This window comes from Phyllobates terribilis, unplaced genomic scaffold, assembly GCF_046119375.1.
Source record: "Phyllobates terribilis strain yellow unplaced genomic scaffold, ASM4611937v1 Scaffold_3__8_contigs__length_932513732, whole genome shotgun sequence".
NCBI lineage: Eukaryota > Metazoa > Chordata > Amphibia > Anura > Dendrobatidae > Phyllobates > Phyllobates terribilis.
Window position 1 is genome coordinate 394,983,795 of NW_027362763.1, and position 12,651 is coordinate 394,996,445.

Genomic DNA, 12,651 nt, shown 5'->3' on the forward strand with positions numbered 1-12,651 from the left:
GATAAATATCAGATCAGAGGGGGTCTAACACCCCACCATTTCTGCTATTTAATGTATGAAAGTTCGCAAAGAGTACAAATATATCCTCTCCAAATTTTTATTAAACTTCAAAGACTGGGAATACTGTGACCCACAGCAGGGACTGGATGTCATAAGCCCTGAAGGTTAAAGTGCACTAAATGGGACTTATTAGAAATGACAAGGCCGGGGTCCTTCTCTGCGCTCACAGTGCACGGTGCTACAACATGCTGGGAATTTTAATTGTGTTCTGCATCATTCCGGTAAATGGATTCATGTTATCCATCATGTTCCGATTTTAGCCAGTGACACAACAGATCAAGTCTTCATTTTATGAACCTGATATAAATGATAGCACTACAGATCCCACTTGTATAGCAATGTGTCATTCAGCTCTGCTACATCTCTGTACTAATCTGTATAATTCAGTTTAAAAACACGTTAAAGGCAATTTTTTGCTTGCAGCCAACAAACATATACGAGATGTAGGAAAAAGGTGATTTATTTATAGCCCCTCAACATGTGTTAAAAATCCAAGTCACAGAAGTTAGATGGGCTGACTGTAAAGTGCGGAGGTTTCACATGCCATCAACATTGTGTATGCAGCCCATGTAATTGTAATAATTACAGTCAGCCTGCAGGCCCACATACCCGGTGTAAGCATACTCTATCAGCATGAGATGACAAACATGCAATTTGATCAGAGCAGAGATGCTGTCGAGCAGGAAGCTATGTGACTTCTCCTATAAAGTCACTGGTGAGGATATGTCTGCGGTGATATGGAGACATTGTCATACCATATGGTATTGTCTGATGTACGAGACGGGACTTCTAATACATCACAATGTACATGACGAGGCAGCTGTCAGTATACTAATGGATAATCACAGCCACAATATAAAACGCTGACACTACCTGCAGCCGTCATCTCCGGGAAAGCTGGGTGACAGCTAATATGGCCACCATATCCACCTGCACATAATTAAGACCAGGTCGTCCCAAAGCGACAATCTGCTAAGGTACATAGTAAATGTCCCTCAGTTTCTGTTCAACTAGAGCAAATCTGTCATTCTGAAGTCTGTAGGGGGCTACAATTATCACCATAGTCCTCGTCACCCAGCTTTCCCAGAAACAGAATTTGTAACAACTAACAAAAAAACACTTTCCAACAACATTTTATTCTGCAGTATATATCATTTTTTTAAACTGGTCATACCACTAAAAATAAACAACATAGCAAATTTCTGGTGTAGACTACAACACGTGCCAAATAACAAAATCAGCTCTGCTGCATCTAACAATTCACCACTGTGTAAAATAGTAATAAACTGGACTCACAGCGTTAGAAAAGATACTAATACACTGCAATATTGACGCTTAGTCATCTCCTAATATTGCAAGTACAAGTGAGCACTGTGGCTGCTCTTCTTGGTGAATGGAGCTCACACACAGTCTGCTGTGATATCTGAGCCTCAGCCATCCTCTCCAACACAAGGCTATGTGCAGACAACAAGCCCTCTATCCAGACGGCATAGAGAAGACGTCTGCAGGGACCCCCCCCCCCCCTCCTCATACAACCTCGACATCTCGAAAAACACCTTGTAATAGTGATCATACTCACATCGGCTCCTGGCTCGCCTGGTAGCCCGGGAGATCCTGCTTTGCCCGGTTCCCCATCAGGACCCTGATAAGAAAAAATATCACAATAAGTAATAAAAGAAAAAAAATCTATAAAACACAGAGCAGTCTGGAGGATTATGGAAACGTACCGGGGGGCCTGGAGGACCATCTGGACCCCTGTCTCCCTGTAATAGAAAAAGTGGAAAATTCAGCTCCATTGACAAATGACAACTACATTCAACATATTGGTGATAGTAAATTATATGGGAGACAGTTACTAGAGTATATATAGTAGTACAGACAATCTGTTCTAAATATGACACTTACATCAATGCCATCTATGCCAGGGACTCCGGATGTTCCAGGGGGACCTACTGGTCCAGCGGGTCCTGGGGGTCCTCTCTGATAAAGCAATAGGATACATTAGGTATGATATATACAATGCTACGTACACCTGTCTACAGCTACTAGGCTGAACGTATATAGCTAAATGACCAACGGCACAATAAAGACCTACAATAGGATGTAACGATTATTTATGTCATTTATATATGAACACAAATACAACCGGTGATTGACAGCTGTCATACTTTAGCATTATTGCGTATCTCCGCACTACGTCTGGAATAATTATATGACTGGGCATATTATACAGAGGCGTCTTACAGGCTAGATATGATGTGTATTTTGTGTGGCATATTCTATGGAGTGCTATGACTGTGTGTGCAGGCTTTAGCCCCTGCAGGCAGGATGAATGTGCTCTTTCTTGTTTGCTTTTTTTTTTCCTCCATCTATTTTTACAGTGGCTGTATGGGGGTTTACAAAGAGGACATTGTGAGGTAGAGGTCTCTCCTCGGCCTCCCTCCTCCATGTGCAGAGAAGCTGGGGGTGGGCGACGTCAAGTCCATCCCCTTGGTGTGAACTGGCCCGAACTGCTGTAGTACACTGTCATTAGCCAGGTAACCCTACATTCTGCTTCCTTACCACCTCCTGACCCCTGTACTGCACCCTCATTCACAGTGCATTAATGTAACCCCTGTACTACACCCCTCATCCTAATCCTTTATCACCTGCACCTGTCTGTTCTTCTCGCCAAATAACCAAAATGCCTGTTCTGCAATTATATTAACCCTACTACATCTTAACCCCTTTGTAATTCTCTCCCTCTCATTAACCTTATTACACATTTACCTCTCTCTGCCCCTAGATAACCCTTTCTTGCCTGAATCCTATACTGTAACCCTATTTACTTCTGTATAGCATGAAGCATTGAGCTGCATTACCATTAACCCTTCATCACCTCCTAGTCTATTCCCACATCTGGCAATGGTCCTCCTGAGACTCACTTTCCTACTCACTATGTGTTTGAAATCTCTCCATGCTGGCTGCATCACTTTAAGGAAAGTGGTGTTTAATTGGCATGTAATTGGCATGCCAAGGGAGTGATTAGCCAAATAAGAAATGTAAAAGTAGTCTCCATAAAAGCATTATCTTGCCCCTGTGTGTACATCAGATAACCACAGAACACTATGCCATGTAAGTCATTGCAGTATGCATTGTATCATTGGCGCATCACTTATGCTGAGATAGAAAGTTTTGTAAACTTTCCACAAAGTAGCCAAACTTTTATCAGGTAACACTTTCTCTGCTGTAAGCAGATACATTCAGACAGTTATAGCACTTCTACAAACTTCCGCCCTATACAACATCTCTTACCTTTATCATTACCTGGGTGACCTGGAAAAGACAAATGAAGGAAGTTAGTTGACACTTACTTGAGCTAAGGAGAAGCTAATGAGGTGCAACACTAGCACCAGCAGGAGGGCACTGCTTTCCCTGACACTTTTAGCCATAGTGGGACCTATGGCCAGGGGAGAAATCGCAGTATCCTTAGCCCCTGTCCAATATTAGGACCCACAAGTAAATCCCCCAAGTGAATGAGCTAACACAAGAAGCAAGGTAAGCCCTGGAGAAGACTCAGATCCTTATGTTTATTAATGTTCTGGGAGGAGGGTAGTAATGATTGGAGGATGCCTAGTCTGTGGGATGGGAAAGGTAGGATGATGAAAGTCTTTTAACCCTTCCACTGGAAGCTGGAACTGTAATATACTACAACTGCATTTACTTGGGACTGGTAGGAAGGGGTTATTGACCTCACTGAACACCCTCTTCAATTTGGTATAAAAGCTTCATTTTTATTGGCCCAATATGAAATTCCCACGCCGTCACCTTGTAACCTGTGTCTTATCAGGAACTAGAAATTACTTACATGACACTATCTTTTCTTTTTTTTTTTACATTTCTTTTTCATTACTCCTAAATTTTTACGTTAACCTCACTGAGGCTGTGAAATCCTGATCCACTCATGTATTAATAACCATTTCAAGAAAATGATCCCTCAAAATAAATGTTATTTCAGCCCTTGAGTTGTCATCTTTTCACAAACTGCTAAAATTCTGTTCAGTTGTATTTGTTTATGGGAAAGTTGGGTGACAACCAGCATGACGTCTATGATTACATCACATATTTAGTCACCCAGCTGTGCTAGAGTCCTGACTACAAATATGCTTATATAATCATTTTGTTGACAAAATATATATATATATTTAAAGGTAATTAACACTTAATTTACAATGACATACATGGTTTTAAAGCTTGAGAAAAGTAAAATTGGATTGCTAATACTGTTTAAAGGGGTTGGTCCAAGTTTATCTTGGAAGTCTGCAGTCACTCTATGTGACTGCAGACTTGCGGTGCCTCACATTGCGCACAGAGCATGCCCTGACGATTTTCTAGTGCCGGCGGCAAGTCCAAGCGTTCATGTGACTGCAAGTATGTGATATGCATACTCCCGGTCACATTCCAACTAGACATGCGCGGCCTCGGTCAATTCACTTGCATTGAGCAAGGCCACGCATGACTAGTCGGAATGTTACCGGAAGTATGCATATCGCATACTTGTGGTCACATGACTGCTCGGTCTCGCCGCCAGCTGTGCACGATGTGAGGATCAGCAGGTCTGCAATCACATAGAGTGACTACATGCACACTTTGTTAGCACCGGAATCCAACTGTTATATTACTTATCCTTTTCAAAAATAGATACAATTAAGAAATGGTTCTACTTTTTAACTAAGCACCTCAGTGATTGATTTGTTTTATATTCTTTTCCTTTTTGGGGGGAAATACTTTTCAGGAAAAAGTCAAACATATGGCATTAAAGAGAACCTATCAATATGGTTTAGCAAATGGAAGTGGTGGTATGGTTTAATAGTTGCTTCTACTCAATAAAAAATGATAACTTTTTGCAGAGATACAATAAGTCTTTCATGAGAAAGCTACAAAAGAAGCCAGGTGTAAATCAGGCTGGAAGTGCATTGGGAGCCATTTGAGTGAACCTGTTAGCTGATACACGCTGCCCAATCTGGGGGCAGAATGTATCCTGCAGGCACTGGCTGTATGATCTCTGCTAGGTCTGTTTCACTCTGAAATGCTGAGGAAAACCACGGTGCAGACTAGTCAGACAGGCGGAGGTGGCTTCTCCCAGCCCACTGCCCTGGAGTGACAGGTCTCATCCTATACACGCATGTAGGTAGAGACCAGTCAATCCAGGTCAGTGGGAGGGGAGAAGCCGTCGGGGACCCGCTTGTCCAACCAGTCTCCAGTGCCAGTATGTGATAGTATGTGCCAGTCTCCAGTCTTGATGCCTGGAAGCTTTTAAAGTATGTTTTACTCTGAAATGCAGCAGCATTTCAAAATGAGCGTATACCCTGTAGTATGTAAATAATTGTGTCGCATGACACAAGGTGAGTTTTTAATACTATAGATAGGACACTCCCAATTGAGTACACCTTGTCACAGTGGGTTGGCTTTTACGTTTTTTTTAACAAAATAGTGTTAACTAAGTACCCTATGTTATTTACATGTACTATTACTATTTACTTATTTAATTACTACAGGGCATATGCTCATTTTCTTTTTTTCTTGGGTTTTGTCATATAATTATGGCAGTCTGAGTCCTAACATGAGATATTCCCCCCGTTTCAAGTTACGGTTGAGTTATAAGGGGCAAGAGACCCCAAATTCATTATCAAGGCTGGGAAGCTGATCATACCAGCTCTTCATAAAATGTGAGCTCTATTAGAGTATATATCATTCCCACCCAACCAAGTTTATGACCTTTGAAGGTTTATTCCTAAAAAAAAGGAAGTTATCCACTCTCTATAAAAGGGGGACAACTTGCTGATCACTGGGGGTCAGACCGCTCGTACATCCAGGGAGCCCGATATGGTTCTGGAACATTGAGAACAGCATTTTGGACCTCCACTTGAATAGATTGAAGGTGCACTTGCTCGGCCTTTGCTCTATTTATTGCCTGTGGGAAATAGTAGAGGGCTGTACTCGATAGCCCCATATACAATGAAAGGAGCAAAGGTTGAGCATGCACATCTCCGCTCCATTCAGGAAGGGACTACAAAGCCCCATTCTCGGAGTTCCAGAGCCCTGTTATCGGGTTTCCTGGAGGTCTCAGCAGTCGGGCCACAGGTGATCAGTAAGTAACCTTTAACCCCTTAACGACAGCTGATATGCCTTTTAACGGTGGTCATTAAAGGGGTTTCCCCACAAATGAAAGTTGATTTTAATCAATAGATCTTGGAATAATAATAACTTCCACAATTGGATGTGTTCAAATAAAATGTTCCTGTGCTGAGATAATCTTATAAATGTTCCCCTGCTATGTACTGTGTAATGGCTGTGTCTGACCATACATGGACATGATCTGATCATACCACAGCTCCTGGGCAGGGGGGGGGGGGGGAGAGTATACAGACATTACAGCACGGGATCACAGCTGATTTTTTTTCTGAGGTAAAGCATTTCACTGCCTGTTTTTAAGCAATGTTTTACTTCAAAGAAAGAATCAGCTGTAATCCTCTGCTGTAATGTCTGTATACTCTTTTGCTTGCTCCCCTGCCCAGGAGCTATGGTATGATCAGACCATGTCCTGGGCAGGGGAGGAAGCAAAAGAGTATACAGACAGGACAGCATGATATTGTAGCTGATTCTTTCTTTGATGTAAAACATTGCTTAAAAACAGGCAGTGAAATGTTTTACCTCACAGAAAGACTCACCTGCGATCCCCTGCTGTAATGTCTGTATACTCTTTTTTGTGTCCTTTCCTACCCAGGAGCTGTGATATGTGCAGACCATATTCCTGCACGATCAGACACAGTTAACAGCAGGGGAACATTTATAAGATTATCTCAGCACAGGAACATTTTTTTAAACACATCCAATTGTGGAAGTTATTTTTATTCCAAGATCGATTGATTAAAATGAACTTTGTTCCAGGGAAAAACCCCTTTGATCTTAAAGTTAGGTCTGCTTAAGGGGTTAAACCTATTTTCACACAGTGAAAATAAGCACTAGGTAAATTTACCGATGGGTTTTTGATGATACTCTCAGAAATCAGCATCTGAAGCTGGGACAGCTAGACATGATGATTTGTACAACCAGATTAATTCTACTGAACTTCAAAATAAGCTATTTTGCATTTTTTTAGTGTGGGGTCAGTGGTGTAGTCATTTTTCCCCACTAATGTGAACATAGAATAATCTATTCACGCATTAATACAGATACAATGCACAAGATGTAAATATGGCTTAATGAACCACCATTCTATGGTGTCTAATTTACAGGTAGTACATATTTTTCATCTCCGCATTTCGAAAGCCATAACTTTTTTAATTTTCCATCAACATAATGTAGTCATACAGTGGCTTTTATTTTGCAGGATTAGTCATAGTGACACCATTCTAGGGTACGAAGTATGACTTGTATAACATTTAATAAAAGACAAAAAAATATAAAAACAATTCTGCCATTCCTATTTTTGGTTTCTTTTTTACATTGTTTACCATGTGGTAAAATGACATGATAACTTTATGCTCTAAATTGATTGAATTATAGTGATACCAAATTAATATTTTTCATGTTTTTCTACTTTTGAACAAAAAAAAAACACTTTTTGATTACAAAATGTGTTATTGTTTTCATATTGAAATACCCCATAACACTTTTTTTCTCTTTGACCAAGGTGTATTTGTTTTCATGGGATGACTTGACATTCTCAGTGGTACATGAACAACTTTTTGATCACTTTATATTTTCTCATTTTATGACAAGTAGGATGAATAAAAAAACAACAAGTTCAACATTGTTCTTTAGTTTTTCTTTCATTATATTCACCATTCAGATAAATATTGTTTACATCATACAGGTTGTTATAGAAACAGCAATACCAATTACGGGCATAATATTCCTAAAACTAACTGACTAACTTGGTGAGATATGCTGTTATGACAATGTGTCTATGCTTTTTTTGTAGCATTGTGCTCATTTAAATTACATTAGATCATGACACTATAGTTCATAGTGTATTGCGGGGCAGCGCTAACAGCAACATTCTTTTAATGTGTTTGTATGGGGTTATTTTACAGTTTTGTAATAGATTTTATGAAGGAAAGCTGTTTTCTTTATTTTACTTGGAATTTTTTTCTGTTAAAAAAAGTCATTTTTTTAAATTATTTTTGTTCAAATAACTGTCTTGCACATGTGATTCTGTCATTACTTCTATAATATACTTCTGTATTTCAATGCATTATGCCTTTCATTGTATACTACCTGTCAAGTCTGGAGTCATTCTTTGTGACTGCAGACTTGTGAATCCTCATATTGCATGCACTATGAGCTGTGAGGATTCTTCAGTGCCAGAAGCGGGAACTGCGGTCATGTGACCGTAAGTATGCAATATGCATATTTTAAGCCACAATCTGACTAGATGGAAACAGTCTAGTCGTATTGTGGCAAGGAGAATGGACATCGCATACTTGCAGTCACATGACTGCTGTTCCCGGCGCCAGCACTTGAGAATCCTTAGAGCTCATAATGCATGCAATATGAGGATTCACAAGTCTGCAGTCACATAGAATGACTGCAGACCTGTAGTTTTAAACCAGGCAACCCTTTTATGCCCTGATTCTAGCAGGACCCTGTAGACTTATGTCAGTGTCCGACCTGGGGATCATTGTTGAATCACAGCATATTATCAGCACACCACAATCATGCTGTGTGGACATTGAATTGGTGACAGAGGAAGATCATCCCCCCATGTAACCACTGAAATGTCATAATCACTTATCTGTGTCTAGGTCATTAAAGGGGTTGTCCACTACTTTAGATTACCACGCCAATGTATCCCCACCGGGGCCCCTAAGCCATTTTGTAAATACCTTCCGTTGCAGATTATGCCTGTGAGCTGCGCTATCACTGGCCACTCACAGGCATCACGTGACCCCCGGCTGCTGCTGGCTCTGACATCCGCTGATGTCACGATAAGTGCTGGCAGCAGCCGGGGGTCTCTGTCTTCCACGTTCCACGGTGGATGCCAGGCTGTGGGCGAGGTTACCCCCCGTGTCACACCCGGCATCAACCGTGTGCTCTGCCTCTGCCCATTCATTGGGAAAGCGTGCGGTGGATGCTGGGTGTGATGCGGGGGGGTAACCCCACCCGCAACCCAGCAGCCACCGCGGAGACCCCAGCGCTGAGTCATGCCTCACTTGTCGTGACATCAGCGCGGGGTCACGTGATGCTTGTGAGCTGCCAACGATAGCGACACTCACAGGCATTATCTGCAATGGAAGGTATTTACAAAAATCTTAGGGGCCCCGGGGGGATACATTGGGGGAATAATATAAAGTAATGGACAACTTCTTTAAAGTGAGGTGAAAGTTGTGAAATACAGTCGGCACTTGCAACTGATGGTTTGGGCACAGCTCTATAACCATGGCATACCTTTACTTCATTTTGCAGGAACTACAAAACCCCTCTAAATTTAAAATAAAAATACCCCACAGAATGGAAAAGGGTTAAAAAGTATATATCAATTTAGATATGGCAAATATATTTTCTGGCTACCTTGGATGGGAGGACCACTGATCTAGACCATCATCTCGAAGAAATTTCACTGCTGTTCATTGTATCTTCCAAATAGAGAGCACTTTGCATAGTTATATACTTGAGGAGGAAGTATTTTCAGCAGGTCACTATCCATATCCACTTACCGATCTTTGGGCTTCCAGCTCGGTGCAGGACTCTCTCTCCGGTCTCAGAGGATCACAATGAATTAACATCCATTGGAGGTCAAACTGAGAAAACAGAATTATAACAGGTTAAGTTGCCATGTGATATTACAGATATCTGCAGAACAAATGTGCATGGGGAAGATAAATAGGTGAAAGACACTATACGCATGACTACATGCATATTGTGATGAATAAGTAGATAAATCACACCACTGCTGGTCATGTGCAATCATAGGGATAGTTCTAGTTTTAAACAATTAAACACTTCTGAAAATTTTCTTTAAAACTCAATGTCAAAATTTGCTGTCAATGTCAAAATGTAAACAGGTTTTCAAGATTTTTTATTTTATTTTATAAGCATTTTATTAGTTAAAAGACTAAAATTAGCCATACATTATTCCCTACTGCTCCAGCACTGCCTCATGTCAAGGACAGGAGTACATTTCTGGAGAAATTTATGCCACTAAAGTGGTGCAAATTTTCTTGAATTATATGAGTGGAATTAGTCATGAGTAATCCTACCCATCCTCCACCCATTTTGCCAGAACCGTCTGGGGCTGGCATACAAACATCAAAAGTCAAATGCTTTTGCACAACTCCTCATTGTGCAAAAAAAGAAACTTTAAAGGCATTTTATGTCAGAATTCTGGAATAAACACCTAAAGTTGCAAACTCTTGTGTAAAATTATTAAAGCACCACTCCAACATTTTTTTTATTTCAGAGCTGGAGTGGTGGCACTAATGTAAGCCCATGCCCTTAGTATTATACTTACCAGCTGCTGTCTTCAGCTGTTCCCAGTGCCGCTCTAGACCCGACCCACCATTTTGTGACCACAACTTCTGACAGACTGGAAGTCAGAGGCAACGGTCACAAGCTCTCGATAGAAGTCTCAGAGTCTGGCCTCGTTCTGAATCTCATAGACTTACATTGAGAAGTGACTTCCTGTCCGCCCACCAACCACTGGAGCGATCCAGCAAGTCACAACCTGCAGAAAACGACCGGAGCGGCGCCCATAACAGATGAAGATGGTGGCTGTTAAGTATAATACTAGGGGCAGGGTACTTAGATTAGTGACACCACTCTAACAATACAATTTAAAAAAAAGGCTGGAGTGGTGCTTTAACATCAGTTTTGTTAGTGGTTCCTTTGTATTTTTATTGTTATGCTACATTTTAAAATAGTTTTCTGTCCATCACAGTGTTGCCACATACGTAGCTTGTGAATCTGATTATATGATTGACCCCAATGTAAGACGGGCCATTTTACAGTGTGTGCTGCTGGCATGCACTGCATAAAGCAGGTTCACAAGGGACTCTGTGTGACTGACTGCTATGATCCTGTGAAATGTTTCACCACTGTGAGATATGTAGACTGGCCTCCATAATGTGACCTATGATGAAGAGCTAAAGTCTCTTGCAACTGCCTGTTGTACGGGAGCTGCTATGGGAGATAATGAATTCCTTTCATACATAAATGATCATTGCTATGGAAACTAGGAGACAGAACACACTGCAGTTGAAAATGGCGTGCACATTATTTCTACAGAGAACGGAATGCTCAGAAAAAAAATACATTTATGCGACCAGACAGAATCATTTTGCAAAATCATGGTCATTAAAGTGAGACTTTGCTGCCCTCTGTGTGCAGGATGGTTATCCGGATTTGCACATAGGAAATCAACAGTGCAATGTAATGTGCTGCCCTCCGCTGCTCAGCGTGCCAGAGATCCATGCTTCAGCGCTTCTCACTTGGGCTAGCCTAATTGACATTTACAAATTCAGCCTCTCATGGTAGTATAAGGAAAGAAAGTTATGCTTTTAAATATTATGGAAATTACTTTATTGAGACAAAGATCAGTCAGAGACATTTTCACATTTATTTATCATGTTAAGCCTCAACAAACTGGTCTTGTATTGCAGAACCCTAGGGAATGAAAAGATAAGATTTACATGTCTTAATGTTTAGCTAGGAGTCGAGCTTTTGTGAGCATTAGACTAATATCGCTCTTGTTAACCTGCGCCTTTGGCTAATGTCAAGAATAATCAGTATTAAGGAGCATTTTTCAGGCAAAGTTTAACTTGTTGTCATATTATCAAAGGAACAAAGATAAATATTAAAAGATCATCAGAATGATATAAATAGATAATCAAATATTTCCGAAATGTTAGAATTTAAAGAAAATCTGTCAGTAGGATGAACCATTCCTAACCCTCTATATGGGCATGTAGGTCAGAGGAAGCTGAATAAAATAATATCTTTATACCACATTTTTCTTTTATGTAAATGAGCTGCTAAGATCTATGAGACGGACATATACCTCCCTGACAATCTGTCTCCAAAGCTTATATTAAATGCATTACCAGTGCGAGACATATAATGACTGACAGTCTGCTCTCTTGATCTACGTGTTTAACACTGCTAACACCCCCTTTCGTTTAAAATAAGCTCTGGAGGTAAATTCTCATGGAGATCAGTGTCCGGCCCATAGATCTTAACAGCTCATTTACATATGAAGAAAAATGCAGATTGTTCTGTAATGAGACATCCGATGTCAGATATCAAGGTATCATTTTATTCAGCTTCCTATGACATACAGTACAGACCAAAAGTTTGGACACACCTTCTCATTTAAAGATTTTTCTGTATTTTCATGACTATGAAAATTGTACATTCACACTGAAGGCATCAAAACTATGAATTAACACATGTGGAATTATATACTTAACAAAAAAGTGTGAAACAACTGAAAATATGTCTTATATTCTAGGTTCTTCAAAGTAGCCACCTTTTGCTTTGATGACTGCTTTGCACACTCTTGGCATTCTCTTGATGAGCTTCAAGAGGTAGTCACCAGAAATGGTTTTCACT

The 12,651-nt window shown here is 40.5% G+C and overlaps 1 protein-coding gene across 1 annotated transcript in view; it reads right to left on the reverse strand.

Annotated features, from left to right (window-relative positions):
• The window catches only part of COL9A1 (collagen type IX alpha 1 chain), a 196,829-nt gene that overhangs the window by 115,301 nt on the left and 68,877 nt on the right, over positions 1-12,651 (reverse strand). Inside the window, exons 6-10 of the mRNA XM_073675505.1 lie at positions 9,762-9,845; positions 3,355-3,375; positions 1,966-2,040; positions 1,788-1,823; positions 1,640-1,702 (exon numbers count right to left, since the gene is read on the reverse strand). Coding sequence (XP_073531606.1) covers positions 1,640-1,702; positions 1,788-1,823; positions 1,966-2,040; positions 3,355-3,375; positions 9,762-9,845 — 279 coding nt within the window. The remainder of the gene's footprint in view (positions 1-1,639; positions 1,703-1,787; positions 1,824-1,965; positions 2,041-3,354; positions 3,376-9,761; positions 9,846-12,651) is intronic.